Genomic DNA, 16,335 nt, shown 5'->3' on the forward strand with positions numbered 1-16,335 from the left:
CTGCCTTTTTGACAGATGCAAACTATGATTTGGTCTGCACTTCAGCCAGAGGGGTGGCTTTGGTAATAGCAGCCAGGTGTCAGTTATCACTAAGAAATTGGTCAGCTGATGCGACCTTCAAGTCTAACCTTACAAAGTTACCCTTTAAATGCTTGCTCTTGTTTGGGAGAAAGTTGGAGAAAATGGCCAGTAAGTGGGCGAGTCCCCGGTTCCTCTGTTACTGGAGGATGATAAGCAGACTCCGCGCTCCTTTAGCATGAGTGGTTGTGCTAGGGGATCCAAATGTTTACCATCCTACAGAGGAGCGGCCTTTCAAAGGACTCAACCTTTCAATAGGTCTCAGTCCCTCATTCCAGAAGGGGCACAGGCTCGGATAGTGGAACCCCCCCCCCCCCCCCCCAAGCCTCCCAATGAAGGTGTGCCAACCCACCCCCAGGAACAAGAGATAGGGGGTCGCTCTCCCTCTTTTATCAGAAGTGGGTCAAAATCACATCAGACCAGTGGGTCCTGGAGGTGATACAAGATGGATATGCTGTGGAATTTCACAGTTTCCTCGGGATGTGTTCATGGTGTCTCCCTGCCAGTCCCCCCTGAAGAGGCAGGCAATGGAGTGTACATTGTCAAGGCTGCTCAGACTGAGGGCTGTGGTTCCAGTGCACACGTCTCATGAAAATGTGGGCTAATATTCCATTTATTTCGTTGTGCCCAAGAAGGATCTCAAGGGGGTCAACTGTCATTTGCAGATGACTCATTTTCGCATGGAAACTTTGCACTCAGTGATAATAGCTATGCAGTTGGGAGAGTTTCTGACATCCTTGAATCTGTCCAAGACATACCTGCATATTCCCATCCGGTTAGAGCTTCATTTTCTTAGATTCGCGATTTTGGGACGTCGTCATCAGTTTAGAGTGCTGCCTTTTGGTCTGGCCACCATGCCCAGAATTGTTTCCAAAGTTATGGTGGTGGTAGCGATAGAGTTAAGAGAGGATGGTATTCTGGTCCACCCGTACTTGGACAACTGACTGATTTGGGCTGAGTCTGAAAGAGAGCCTCCTGATGTCACACAAGGTGATCTCCTTGTTGCAGGAGCTCAGTTGGGTGGTGAACCTGGCCAAGAGCAGTCTTCAGCCATCTCAGTCACGAGAGTATCTCAATGTTCAGTTCAACACGAAGCATGACAGAGTGTTCCTGCCAGAGAATCGTATTCAGAAGTTAATAGCGCAGGTGTCTATTGATGACCACAATATGCCTGACATTGTGGTCCTATTTACAGGTGCTCAGATTGATGGTGGTGACCCTGGAAGTGGTGCTGTGGGTGAGGGTGCATATGCATCCTCTTCAGCGCTCTCTGCTGTCTCGTCAGAGCCCACAGTCTCAGGACTGTTTGATTTGGCTTTACTTGCCAATGGAAGTCTGCTCTCACCTGCAGATCATCTGAGAAAGGGGGTTTCCCTAAGCTGTCTGGACTGGCTAGTACTCAACAGATGCGAACCTCCAGGGTTGGGGGGCTCACAGTCAGGAGCTGACGGCACCAGGGCGCTGAAGTCTAGAAGATTCTCTCTGGATCATCAATTGGCTGGAAACCCGTGCAGTCTGGTTGGCATGCTTGCGGTTTGGCAACCAATTACAGGGTTGAACAATGCAACGAGAGTGGCTTACAACAGTCAGCAGGAGTAACCAAAAGTCAGCAAGTGTCGCAGGAAATTGCCCAACTTATGGAGCGGGCAGAAGGGCATCTTCAGGAGATCTGAGCCTCGCATATTGCAGGAAAAGACAATGTAAGAGCAGACTTTCTCAGCAGAGTCTGGACCTAGGAGAATGGGAATTCAGACAAGGCATTTCATCTGATAGTGGATCGCTGGGGCTTTCAGTTTCTGGACCTGCTGGTGACTTCTTGCACTGCAAAGGTTTCTCATTTCTTCAGTTGCAGGAGAAATCCAAAGTCCTTGGTCATCGATGCCCTAATGCAGGAGTGGCCAGAGGGCAAGATGCTGTATGCCTTCCCCACCCCCACCCGTGGGCCATCTTAGGTAGGATGATTCGGAATATTGAGAGTCACAAGGGATGGTGCTTTTGGTGGCACCAGACTGGCCCAGGAGACCATGGTATGCAGATCACGCTCCGGTTTCCAGCTATTTTAGATGTAGTTTCGAAGATCCCTCAGGTTTTGCTCAATCTTGAATACCTATGCTGGAGGGTCCTGTGTATGCCCTTGCAACCCCCTAAATGACCAGCTTATAAGAACTGATCAGGCATTAATCTACTCTCCTTCCATGTCCTATATAAATAGCAATAATACTCAGAAAGGATAATCATAGGTAAAACGTGGTTATATTTTCTCTTAGATATAAAAGATGATGTAATCTATTTTGTTATTGATAAAAACGGGACCTGCGGTGAACTGGGCCTGCGCCTGCGCAGCCGGCGCTGAAAGCCCATCGGGGTAAGGCCTTTCTGTTCCGCCTTCCCCAATCGGGCTCCCACGCCGGCCACCAGCCTCCTCTTACTCCGGCCCGACTTACCTGCACGCCCTGAACCCTCGCCGCGATCCGGCCTCCTCCACATCGACTCGGCCTGCCTCCAACACGATCCGGCCTCCTCCGCCCGCACGGCTGCGAACCCCCACCCCCACCAGACACGCCGCAACGAGGTACGCCCCGCCGGGCGCAGGGGTGACGTCATCGAGCCGGGACCTGCAGGATTTAAAAGGCCCTGCACTCCACGGCGGCGCGCAACAAAGGGGCCTGCCCCTTTGTGCGCCCCTTCGTGCAGCCCCCGAAGTGCCAGAGTCCTACATCACACCGCCGCAGCATCCACAAGACACCAAACTAACTACTAGAACCAGCACAAGTGATCATTGAAGACAAGCAACCTCAACCAACCTGGACCTCCATACCTCCACCGGCACCAACATCCCCACACCTTGACACCACGACAGAGACTAGAACGGGTGACACTTCCTCAACCAACGCTGAGGCCATCCCAACTATACAACCCTAAAGCTCACCGAGCTGCAACAGACAGGAGAACGCTGGTAAGCATTGTTAATGCAGTCCTACTCAAGCGCTTTACCACTCCTCTGACACCAAACCAACACAATCTCTTCACACCGCTTCCACCGCTCAGACGGCCATGACCCTTTGGGATACCTGGAGGCCCACCTTAAGGCACACCTGGAGATTGTCTTGAACCACGCGACAAAGACTTCACTTATCTCTAGACGCTCCCACATTACTCCTCCACCCTCCACCCCACTCCTCATCCCCATTCCTCATCCCTAGCTCACCCAATATCTCTATAGCATCCTATCTACCCCCACACACTCACCACACCACCAGCCATGCACACATACCCCATTGCATCTATCAAACACTACCCCCTCCCACCGAGACCCCCTTACCCCAAAACACATCACATACACCACAGAAACCTCATCCCTATCATGGCCACACCACTCACCCAAATACTAGGCCTCACCACATTTACCATACTCCTAATCAATGCCCAATCCATCATCAAAAAAACCTCCCTCATCAATGACATTCTACTAGACGATAACCCCGACATCCTAGCCATCACAGAAACTTGGCTAAAGGACACAGACACAACACTACTCAACCAACTCCCACTCGAAAAATATGACATTTTCTCCATACCACGACTTAAGAAACGAGGAGGAGGCCGCCTCCTCGCATCCAAAAAGAGTTTTAAACTCACCAGAAAACCCATCCCCACACCCCCCAGACTCGAAATCAGCACCTTTCTCTCGCACAACCTACAAATCTGCCTAGTGTATGCCCCACCAGGCCTCCTCGAGGCTAACCCCTCCCCCCTAATTGAATACATTTCCAAAAACATAAACATACAAATGCCAGCAATCATCCTTGGAGACTTCAATCTCCATGTAGATAATGTCCCCACATCTCCTGCCTGCGACTCCCTACTAACAGCATTAGACGCCCTCGGTTTCTCACAAACTATCACCCAACCTACTCACAAAGCAGGCCACACCCTCGATCTCTTATTCACCAACTCACAGATCCAAACCAACACCCCCTCTTGTACACCCATTCCCTGGTCCGACCACTATCGCATCGATGTGACATGCTCTGTTATTAAAACCCATCAGCCCACTCAAGGTAAAAAAGTCATACAGTTCAGACGTAACTGTAAACAAGAAGAATTAATATCAGCCATGTCCACTGATATCAACTCACTTGATTTGACAGACGTCGATACTGCTCTCACATCCTGGAACCATATCACCAACACGATTGCCAACAAGATCTGCCCCATACAAGAACACACAATTGACATGTCTCAAAAACACAAACAACCCTGGTATACACCAGAACTAAAAAGCATGAAATCCAATTTAAAAAAGCTCGAAAGAGCGTGGCTCAAAGACCCTACCGCCACCCAACTAAATAAATTTAAATCCTACATGCACTCCTACCGAATTAACATCGACAAAACCAAAAGAGACTTCCACTCACAGCGCATACACCACCTGCATTTCAATCCTAGAGCCCTATTCCAACTAGTAAACAATTTAACTAAACCTTGCACTCCATCCATACCAGACATAGACAACCAGACAAAATGTGAAGAACTAGCCCTATTCTTCCACAATAAAATCAGCAATATCATGTCACGCTTCCCCCCCAAGCAAACATCCATAGATACTACACAACACCAATCTAATACTAATCTTTCATCATTTGACACCACCTCATCCCTAGAAATAGAATCTATCCTTAAAAAAATCAGACCCTCTACACACCCTACAGATACCATTCCCACAAAACACCTCCTCACCATCCCCGGCATCATCGCCAAACCTATCTCAAACATTATAAACAAGTCTATTGAACTTGGCAGTATCCCTAAAAACCTCAAGCATGCTATTGTGAAACCTATACTGAAGAAGCCATCCCTTGACCCCTCTGATCTCACCAATTTCCGTCCTATTTCCAACCTCCCACTTATCACAAAAGTTCTTGAGAAAGCTATAAACAAACAGCTATCAGACTACTTGGATGAAAACAATATTCTCGCCCCCTCACAGTTTGGCTTTCGCAAACATCATAGCACAGAGACCTTACTCATTTCACTCTCCGACCAAATATTGAAAGGTCTTGACAAAGGTCATTCACACATACTCATTCTCCTAGACATATCCGCTGCATTTGACACCATAAAGCATCAAATCCTATTAGAACGTCTTAGCAGCATTGGTATCTCAGGCCTGGCTCTACAATGGTTCCACTCATACCTAGCTGAAAGACAATTTAGCGTACAAATGGGAAACTCCACCTCCAAGCCCCACAACCTCTCTCAAGGAGTACCACAAGGTTGATCGCTATCGTCCACACTTTTCAATATATATCTCCTCCCCCTCTGCCATCTCCTTGCTAAACTTGACCTTCCGCACTTCATATATGCCGATGACGTGCAGATACTTATTCCGATTAAAGACTCAATACACAAAGCCATTGAAACCTGGAAATCCGCCCTCTCTGATATTAGCAGCCTCTTATCTAACAACTTTCTCGCCCTCAACACTACTAAAACAGAACTTATCCTAATATCACCCCCCAACATATCCCCCACCCTCCTTATGACCCCCACACAAACACACAACAATGGCCCTGCCACTGACCACACCTTCCCCACCCATGTACGAAGCCTCGGCGTACTCATTGACTGTCATCTTAACTACAAGAAATTCATTAATAACACCCTTAAAGACTGCTTCTACAAACTGCACACCCTAAAAAGACTCGAACCTCTCTTACATCTCAGCGACTTCCGCACCATATTACAAGCCCTCATATTATCGAAAATAGATTACTGCAACTCCTTGCTACTAGGTTTGCCTAAAAACACCATCCAACCTTTACAACTACTCCAAAATGCAGCTGCCAGGATTCTCACCAACACTCACAAATATGATCACATAACCCCTGTACTCAAACATCTACATTGGTTACCCGTCGCATCTAGAATTACCTTCAAAGCCCTCACCCTAATACACAAATCCCTTCATAACAACAACATGCACTGGTTCAAAGAACGCTTCTCCTTTCACAACAGTAGTAGACCCACCAGAAAACAATATCTAGCCACACTACACACCCCCTCACCTAAGCTTACTAAACTCCGCACCACTAACGAAAGAGCCCTCTCCCTAGCAGGACCGATAATTTGGAATAAACTACCCACTTCCCTCCGCCAAGAAACCTGCCCAAAAATATTCAGGCAAAACCTGAAGACTTGGTTCTTTAGACACTCATACACCAAACATTCACACATTCACTAGCCCCCCCCCTCCCTAACTCCTAACCCCCCTCCTCCCTTCTCCCCCCCCCCCCCCCTTTTTCCTTCCCACCCCCTAACCACCCCTTTCCATCTTGCCTAACAATTAGCTTTCTACTATGCTTCCCGGTAAGCAAATTTATCAAGACAGCTTACTGTAAATAAGAACATTTTTACTCACAAACGTGTATATATTCCTCGACAACCATTGTATATACAAATTTATTCCTCCTACAAATGTTGATATCAATCATATCTAGCAGAATCTCCCTGCCCCTCTTCTGACTAACCACTATCATGTATCCCACTTAGTTAATTATTACTTGTATAACTTCCATATTATTCGTATGTTATTGTTTTTGTTATTATTGTTATTTCTACTATTCCTATTATAATCATGTGACAAATGTAAAGCCTGTTGCTAAGTTCTGTTCTCTGTAAACCGATGAGATGTTCCCAACGTTCGTCGGTATATAAAAGATATTAAATAAATAAATAAATATAACAACATAATTTAAAATATAAATTGTAATAAAGAACACATTGAATAGAGAGCTAAGCTATGTACAAATCGGTGGCAAATTACTTTCTTGAGAAAATCAGCTCTTGGAGGCAATCACTGCAGGCAGAGTCTCTAGGCAGTCGAAGAGTTAACTGCAGACTAGATCTCTAGGCAAGTGAAGTAACTGATTGGGAACAGGAATCGGGGAAACCAGTGCTGGGAAGTACTTCATGCGACCAGGTGTGTTTTCAGTTTCGATGGCCAGTCTATACTTAATTTCCTGTTATTTGTCTCCAGCCTTTATACATGCTGGATGTGTCATGCTGGTCCTAGCATTCTACCCTTCTCACATTATAAACTCTTCACGCCACTGTCCCTGGTCTTCCCCTCCTATTGGTTGTGACAAGCAGTAACAAGTCTCCTTTTCTGGTCTGGTATTTGCGCTCCCCCACCCCCGGTGTGCCTTCTAGTTTAATTTTACTAACGTCACCATCTTTAATCCCTCTGGTACAATTATTCACAGTTTTTTACTCTTTTTCCCAACTATGTATATGATCATAGAAGTATTAAAAGATGTTTTCACTCTCCTGCCCCCTTTTGTTCCCAGCATTAGAAAGTATTTTAAAATGGGATGCAATGCCTGCATTGCTTAGCATGCTTTTTCCTGCCATGTGAGTCACAGAGCATTTCAAAGCAGCAGGAGATAGCTCTAACTATTGTAAACAAGCTCACAGCAGCTTAAGACGTATATTGCTCTGCATTAAGTATTTTAAAGGCAGCACTGGTATCTGCGGTCACAGAGCTTACACAGGAAGATCTCACACTTTTCCAGACTTTGCATTAACCCTTATGTTCCTGTTTGTGATCAAGCATTTTTTAAACACAGTCCCGTCCCTGTATCAAGCAATTTAAACCTTTAGGCATTATATCTGGTTCTATATGAGCTTTGTGCACTACAGACCAACGCAGAGGGATCTGCTGTGGCAGGGCCTGTTCTTCATGAAGATCCGACTCAATTTTGTCTTACAGTATGGCCCTTGAGAGGGCTCAGTTGTTGAAGCGTGGATGTTCTACTGCAGTGATTGCCACCTTGCTGTGAGCGAGAAAGTTCTCCACTTCCGTAGCCTACGTTGGCCCTTAACTCTTTAAAGGCTCTTGCCAGTTTTAGGGGTAAGGTGAATGGTGGACCCTTGTCAGCTCATCCAGATGTGGCCCGTTTCTTGAAAGGAGTGAAATATCTTCGTCCTTCCTTGCGGTTACCGGTGCCCTTGTGGACTCTTAATCTACTTTTTGACCAATGCGTGCCCTCTCCTTGCAGTTACTGACCTTGAAAACAGTGTTTCTTGTGGCAGTTTGTTTGGCATGTAGAGTATCCGAACTGCATGCCTTGTCTTGCTGGGAGCCGTTCCTTCGAGTGACTTCAGGGGCGATACAGCTGCCAAAAGTGGTTTCAGATTTTCACTTGAATCAGTCCATTTCCCTACTGTCTCTGGACAAGAAAAGAGATGCAAAGGAATATTGCCTGTTATAGCCCATGGATGTTGAGGTGTATCATGAGGTATTTGAAGTTTTCTAAACCTCTCAGGAAGACTGATTGCCTGTTTGTTCTCCATGGTGGAAATAAGCAGGGCGAGTCGGCATCAGGGGCTACAATAGCCCGCTGGATTAAGGAGGTATTCACAGCTGCGTATGTGGATGCTGGTCAGCTGTTGCCCAGTCAGGTTAGAGCGCATTCCATTAGGGCTCAGGCAGTGTCAAGGGCAGAGATTATATTGCTGTCTCCCATCGATATTTGCTGAACTGTGACGTGGTCCTCCTTACATACCTTCTCCAGGTATTATCGTCTGGATGTGCAGGTCCGGGAGTACACAGCCTTCACATGTGCGGTTTTGACTGGACTGCGGGCAGCCTCTCGCCCTGTTTGGGAGTAGCTTTGGTACATCCAACTTGTTCTGGATCCACCTGTCTAAATACTAAGAAATGAGAAATTACTACTTACCTGATAATTTCCTTTTCTTTAGTATAGACAGGTAGTTCCACCTTCCTGCCCTTGGCTGCCAGTGGGTTGGGCTATTGTCCTTCTGTGTGGCTGCCTGTTCTAGGGGTTACTGGTGTTAGTCCAGTCCCCAGACTAATGTTAGTCCATTCTTTGTCTGAGCTCAGTATTTTCCTGTTGGCTGAGTGCTGGAATGGCTATCTGTTAATCAAGTTTGATAGTCTGTCCACCATTGGCTTTTGCAGAGAATACTGGCGGGCTGATGTCACTGCAAGGGTATATATACTGTGGTGTCAACTTTGCTTCTTCTCCATCTGCTGGTAGATGTGCATAACCCACTTGTTCTGGATCTACCTGTCTGTGTTAAAGAAAAGGAAATTATCAAGTAAGTAGTAATTTCTCATTTCCTTTCCATCCTGTCTCTGGTTCCTAGTTGATCAGCTTGCTGGCTGACCCCAATCTTGGCCCCAGTGCTGCAGACGGCTTCTCCTTACTTGCATCCGACTCGCCAGATGTGTTGAACAAAGCCTGCCACGCTGATATACGGATCATGTTTCGGCAACGATTCTTCACCGAAAATGTGCCAAAATTAGTGCAGGGCTTCCATGCAGCAGATGAAGGTAAAAGGGAAGGAAGAGAACAGAATTTTACATTATGATCATTTATCAGGAGAACTATTGTTTATGACTAGAAGACTAAAAAGTGCCAAAGATGTAGTAATTTCTGCCCAGACACCTTGTCCAGAGTTAGAAGAAGAGGAAGCAATAGAACTCTATACATAGGAAGAAGATATATCAAGTGGTAAAGGGAAGTCTGAAAGCAGTGAACTGGAAGTGAGAGACAGGGAAAAGCTGAGAGAGTTCTTGGGAGGAGAACATGAATTTAGAATTTTGTTCCTTCCTCTTTAACCAGTCAGACCTGTCCAGACCAGTTTTTACTTTCTTCCTTGAAAGGGCAGTGCCTGATCCGGGGGGGTTGCACTGGGGACTGGTAACTAAAATCTTTGGATTTCTCCCCTTCCACGGTAAAAACTGGTCTGGACTGGTCTGACTGTATTCAAGGAAAGGAAATTATCAGGTAAGAAGTAATTTCACCATCTTGTAGCTAATTGTAAAGCATGTATCTGTGATGAAATACTTAATTTATGAATTACAGAAAATTATCCCTAGGAAAATAATTTAACAAAAACAAGAGATTATAAAATGAAGTAGGATGGGAGAAGTTTCAGATGAAACATGAAGAAATGCTTCTTTACAGAGAGGGCAGTAGATGTTTGGAACAACCTCCTAGAAGAGAGGGTGGAAGCCGGGACCTGTGACAGAGTTCGAGCATGTTTGGGATACAAAGAGGACAGTGTTAGGAAGAGGGTGGGAGATTGCAGTATTTCAAACAACCCACCTTTCACTCCCTGAAGAGCAAAGGGATAGGTCATAAGGCGACAAGGGACAAATAAGGTAAGAACAACCTAGTGATACTGAAGGCCATGGGGTAGCCATATGGGATAAGCTGGCCACAGCTCCTCAAAAACAGGCAGGTTAGTGACTGGGTACTGTCCAGCACTGAGGAGTGAGGACTGGGTGTTGGATGAAATATGGGATCTTTTATGCTCATCCACCCAGGATAGCGGAAAATCAAAGAGGAAGCCAGCAAAAACAGACTTGGATAAGGAGCAGTGTTCTTTAAGGGCTCCAGCTTCTATACAGTTGGGATATATCCTTACCAGTATGGGCAGGAATGTCTAGGCAGACAGGGTGGCTCAGTTTGTCTTTCTCTGCTGTCTTCTGCTATGTTACTATGTTTTTCTGAATTTTTACAAAATGATTTAATAGTTATCATATGAACTTCAGATTATTTCACTGACATCAGTACTTATGGAATTGTAGAATCTTCAAAGGATAAGCTGCTGCTGCTTTCATAAAGGTTGTCTTTAGGTTGCGGTACTGGCAGCACTCTGATTAGCTGCCCATAGGGAACAGCTATTAAAATACTAGCTAAAGAAATAAAAAAAATAAAATACATGATGTATCTATCGTAGGGCCTGATTCAGTAAGGCATTTCTCCCATTCTGTGTCTATGGGGAAAATACCTCTATGAATGAGGCTCATAGCTGCTTCACAGCCCAACACGAGACAAAAAGAAAATCTTTTGTATCACAAGTCGGTGGGCCAGGAAGGGTTGCATGATGAACAAGAGCCAAGCCTACTAGAAAGGACAAGGAGAGATAAGGAAATGCGAGGTGACTGCAGATGGGAATCAGGAACAGGACTGGGAGAGACAGGGCAGAAGAGAGCAGGTGAGCAGCAGTGGGGGTGCATGACAGCTGATTTCCCACTCTAAGGGAATAAGATTGGATCTTACTTTTTCTTGTTATTGACAGATAACAAGCCGAACTACCTGAAGGCCCTCTCGCACGTCCTGAATTCTCTGCCAAAGCAAGTCCTAATGCCAGAGCTGCCCTCGGTGAGAACATGCACCTTAATGGACATTGTGAGGGTGGGGATCATGTGAGAAAAAGAGAAAGGGAAGCATTGGTTAGATGACATGGCTGTAGAGTAATGGAACTGTCCAAAAAAAATTGTGAGGCTAAAGTTTTAGATTAAATTTCTAGTAGATTGAAGTCTCTCTCCCTGCTTCTCATTCTGGCATTATTTTCCCATCCCTTCTTTGGAGTCCAGTCACAGATCAGAATATTACTGTATACTTTCACTAATCAGAAATTAGGATGATCCTCTCTACCTACTCCTTCAGCAGTAGCCGTTCCAAGGCCAATGAAAACTGGCACCCAGTGAAATTCCAGCTCTTAGTATCAGGCAGCTTCCTGCTTTGGAAACAGCAGCTGCCACAACCCTCCCGTTAGCAAAGAGCAGACCTACATTTACATGTATGACTATCAGGCCTGTGTCTAGGGCAGTAAAAATTCTGGGGAGGGAGGTGGTGAATTTCCTTTCCTAGACCTTCAATGTCCATCCCATCCCACCCCATCCCTCTGATGTATGTTGCCCTTCCGCAGGGTGGTGGGAAGAGATCGGGGTTCACGTGCTTGGGATGGGCTGGCTTAGGCTCTGTAGTCACTGCCATCCATTTAGAGTGCAACTGGAGCTCCTGTGTTCATGGAGCTAGGAAGGAGTGCATTGGACATTAGAGGTCCATGGAGTGGGAGTGGAGATTAAGAACATAAGAACATAAGAAAATGCCATACTGGGTCAGACCAAGGGTCCATCAAGCCCAGCATCCTGTTTCCAACAGTGGCCAATCCAGGCCATAAGAACCTGGCAAGTACCCAAAAACTAATCTGAGGTCTTTGGTGGAGAGAGGTGACAGCACCAGCACAGTAGCATCAGTGCATAAGGGTGGCAAAGAGCCACATTGGAAAGGAAATGATATATGTATGACTGTTTAAATTACAGTCTCAAAATCTTCATTAGCCTTAAAGAAGGGTCATGTGGTGCAATATAAATATCCCACCTTCTTTCCATGCTCAGCTGCTGTCTCTCCTGCTCAAGGCTTTGTCCTGTCCAGACCGGGTCGTACAGTTGTCCACCTTGACTTGTCTAGAGCCTCTGCTGCTGGATGCTGCCCAGATCATGAGCCTGCACATGGACACACTTGTTACCAATCTGCTCAGCCTGACCTCCAGTCCCACGATGGTGAGGGCAGAAATCCATAAAAATGCACAAAACACAGCCATTACTTAGAGACTGTATCTATAGCTACTCTTAAACTGTGCTGTAATATCCACATCTGATACCAGCTTTGCTTATCCACACTTGTGCTCCTTACAGAATAATTATTGTAATTTAACGAGTTTGTTACCTACTGTGTCCTTTAAGAAAAGCTTACCGTATTTTTCGCTCCATAAGACGCACTTTTTTTCCCCCAAAGGTGGGGGGAAAATGTATGTGCGTCTTATGGAGCGAATATAAAAAAAAAAAACCAAACAAAAATCTAACAAACACCCCCCCCCCGACTCCCCCAAGACCTGCCGACTTAATTTCCTACAAACCCCCCCCCAAGACCTGACAAATTAATTTCCTGCAACCCCCCACCCTCCTGACCCCCCCAAGACCTGCCAAACGTCCCTGGTGGTCCAGCGGGGGTCCGGGAATGATCTCCTGGGCGTGGGCCATCGGCTGCCAGTAAACAAAATGGCGCCGACGGCCCTATGCCCTCACTATGTCACTGAGACCGACCGCTGCTATTGGTCGGTCTCAGTGACATAGTGAGGGCATAGGGCCGTCGGCGCCATTTTGTTTACTGGCAGCCGACGGCCCTATGCCCTCACTATGTCACTGAGACCGATCGCTGCTATTGGTCGGTCTCAGTGACATAGTGAGGGCATAGGGCCGTCAGCTGCCAGTAAACAAAATGGCGCCGACGGCCCTATGCCCTCACTATGTCACTGAGACCGACCAATAGCAGCGGTCGGTCTCAGTGACATAGTGAGGGCATAGGGCCGTCGGCGCCATTTTGTTTACTGGCAGCCGACGGCTCACGCCCAGGAGATCGTTCCCGGACCGCTCCTGGACCCCCGCTGGCCCACCAGGGACGTTTGGCAGGTCTTGGGGGGGTCAGGAGGGTGGGGGGTTGCAGGAAATTAATTCGGCAGGTCTTGGGGGGGTCAGGAGGGTGGGGGGTTGCAGGAAATTAATTCGGCAGGTCTTGGGGGGGTCAGGGGGGTGGAGGTTGTTAATTTAAAGGGTTGGGATGGGGGGGTTTGGGGGTTCCCACAGAAAGAAAAATATTCTGATCTGGGGAGTGGACCGAAATGGCCCTCCCCAGACCCGAAAACAAAATGGGGAGAAAAAAAAAACCTATGCACTCCCCTAATTTGCTCCATAAGACGCCCAGACGCAGAACCGGTTTAGCACAATTTTTTTTTTTTTTTTAATTTTCCCCCTCTGAATCCTAGGTGCGTCTTATGGTCAGGTGCGTCTTATGGAGCGAAAAATACGGTAGTTAAAAAAAAGGCATGTTTAAAAAAACAAAATTGCTCATTCTGGTATTAGGATGAAAAATCTGCCAGATTCTTGCATCACTAGTCCTCTTACAGTAGGGTGCGCTCTGCTATGTAGAGAGCTCTTTTTATGCATTTACATTGTCTATTCTTCCTGCATGTTACATCTGAGAGAGTTTTAGCTGGCTACCAGTATTCAGTAGTACCTCGCAGAGTTAAACAGTATGGCTGGGGTTAACTCTTTACCCAGCACACACACAGCAACATTATTGAAAGGATTAATCCATCCCAGGATTAGCTTCAGTATTGAGGCGATTTTTATGCTTTTGTCCTCCCTTATCTCCCCAGGCTGTTCGGATTGCTGCTTTACAGTGTGTGCAGGCCCTCACTAAACTGCCGGTCCATGTGGTAAGTGCCACCTTCCAGGAAGGCTTTTGGATGTAACTAACCACCTGTTAATCCCATAACTGAAGGAGATGGCCTTTCCCAGGCCAATGTATAGAAAATATAGATTATTTATGAACATTTCCTAGCGTGTAGCCAGATGGACTCAGGACCAATGGGTTTAAGTTCACCTGCCAGCAGATTGAGACGGAGTCAGGTTTCAAAGCTGACATCACCCTAGATACACCCCTGCAGTGACCTCAGCCCTTCAGTATTTCTCCGTCTCCAACAGATGGAGACATGCTTTCCCTATGAGGATTGCTATACGCTTTGGAAAAAGAAATTCTACTTTTAAATTGGAGAAAAGATTGAGCCCCGCTCTCCTGCAGTGATACCTAAAGGTCCCTTCCCCAGTTGAGAATTCCCCCTCAGAGGTCTGCCTTGGTTCAGTAGCCGGTTCCTGGCGTGGACTTTGCTGCTGAAGCAGCTGAAAGGCAGCAGGTGCAGGAAGCCGAGCGCAGCAGTGATGGCCAAAGCCTCTCTACCCACCTCCCCCCCCCCCCCAGCTAGAGATTGCTCTGTACTCAGCTGGTAAGCGCTGAGCCCAGGTAAGTTTTTAAAAAGAGAAGAGGGTTTCCTCCCAATTCAGATGTTGAAGGGGTTTCCGTAAGACTTCCTCTGGTCTCCTTGCTTGGTGCTCCATACTGACATCGTTCCCGATCCCATTGGGGTAAGGGGAAGTGGGCTTCCAAGTGGGTTGAACGTCCCCCAGTGGCCTAGGGCCCCATTTTAGGCTTGGTCGGCACACCGCTTGGTAGGCCGAAGCGGCGTTATCTTGCGTGCGTTTTTGTGCCAGTATTGCGGTACACACAGTCCATGTCTGCTCTGCTCACGTGCTGTGCGCATAACGTCCTACGCGTACATACACGCACAACTTACTAGGCGCAGAATACAAGTAAAGCCAGGCGCACGGGTTGTGCGTGTGCCTCACTGTGGCCTGCGTAGGGGCCCGAAATCTGTGCTCATAAAACTTTTAAGCGCGAGCCATCTGAACACGCGGTTACTGTCGCCAACGGCTCTGGCAGCAAAGAAGCATAAGCACCTTTCTCTCTGCACTGCTTGTTATATTTGGGCTGCACAGTCTGACCTGGATTCTTGCTCATGTCAGCACTGTGAGGAAACCCAGGGAGAGTTGGCCTCCCCGGACTTTGCTAAGCCCGGCTCCTTCCATTCAGAGGATGGGTCAGCCACAGCCTTAACCGGAAGTACCCCAGATCTGAGTAACTCCAGGACTGGGTCATCCATGGGAGAGGGAAACTTAACGGCACCTACCCCAGTACCTCCTGGGCTAGGCATGGACCCAGCTGCCTTCTCTTGGGTGGAATTCTTTCAAGACCTTCAAGCCTTCGTACAGGTACAGTCTGCTACCTCACTTGCCCCTGTCCAGATGGAACCTCAGCCAGTAAGCCCTTCCTCTCCCAGTCCTATCAGCAGACCTCGAGGCATGCCTTCACTCACCAAGGGTATCCCTGGTAGGGACCCGGACAGCACAGGCGAAGAAGAGGATCCAGATTCCTTGGAAGATGGGGAAATCCCCCCCCCCCCCCCCCCCCCCCCCTGGTTCAGAACCATATCTGACCATGTTATGGTTTTTTTCATAGAGAACAATTGTCGGCCCTGGTTTCCCAGACTCCTGAAGATGCTGGGAGTTCCTGGAGCGGACTCTTATGACGGAACCAAAGAGGAATCCCATTCTGATTTCCCTTTGAAAAGCCTCTTGCTATTTTCCAGAATTGGAAGCCATCCAGGAGTTGATTGACCTGGAATGGGATGCCCCAGAAGCAAGTTTTAAAGGTAGATGAGCGTTAGAAGCTCTATACCTCCTGGATCTGGCAGGGAGAGAATGTTTGTATTTCCCTAAAGTGGATGTGCTGGTGTGAGCCATCTCTAAGCAAACAACTGTCTCAGTGGAGGGAGGAGCGGCCTTAAAGGATGCGCACAATAGGCAGATGGAGTCCATCCTTAAACAGGCTTTTGACACAATAGCAATGACCTTACAGCTTGTTCTGCCCTGGTAGTTCATTCATGCATGCCTGTGTCTCTCTCAGGAGGTGGCTGATTCGGGGGAGAATTCCAGAGCAGTTATGGAACCCACCCGCCTTTCTAGCTGATGCGGGCTTG

General features: G+C 47.2%; 1 protein-coding gene across 3 annotated transcripts in view; it reads left to right on the forward strand.

Moving 5' to 3' along the window:
* Positions 1-16,335, forward strand: part of MMS19 (MMS19 homolog, cytosolic iron-sulfur assembly component) — a 171,968-nt gene that overhangs the window by 150,954 nt on the left and 4,679 nt on the right. For all 3 annotated transcript variants that reach the window (XM_029610161.1, XM_029610159.1, XM_029610162.1), the window contains 4 exons: positions 9,250-9,436; positions 11,194-11,276; positions 12,299-12,463; positions 14,119-14,178. In XM_029610161.1, the coding sequence (XP_029466021.1) occupies positions 9,250-9,436; positions 11,194-11,276; positions 12,299-12,463; positions 14,119-14,178 (495 nt within the window). The remainder of the gene's footprint in view (positions 1-9,249; positions 9,437-11,193; positions 11,277-12,298; positions 12,464-14,118; positions 14,179-16,335) is intronic.

The sequence above is a fragment of the Rhinatrema bivittatum genome, chromosome 7, assembly GCF_901001135.1.
Source record: "Rhinatrema bivittatum chromosome 7, aRhiBiv1.1, whole genome shotgun sequence".
Classification (NCBI taxonomy): Eukaryota; Metazoa; Chordata; class Amphibia; order Gymnophiona; family Rhinatrematidae; genus Rhinatrema; species Rhinatrema bivittatum.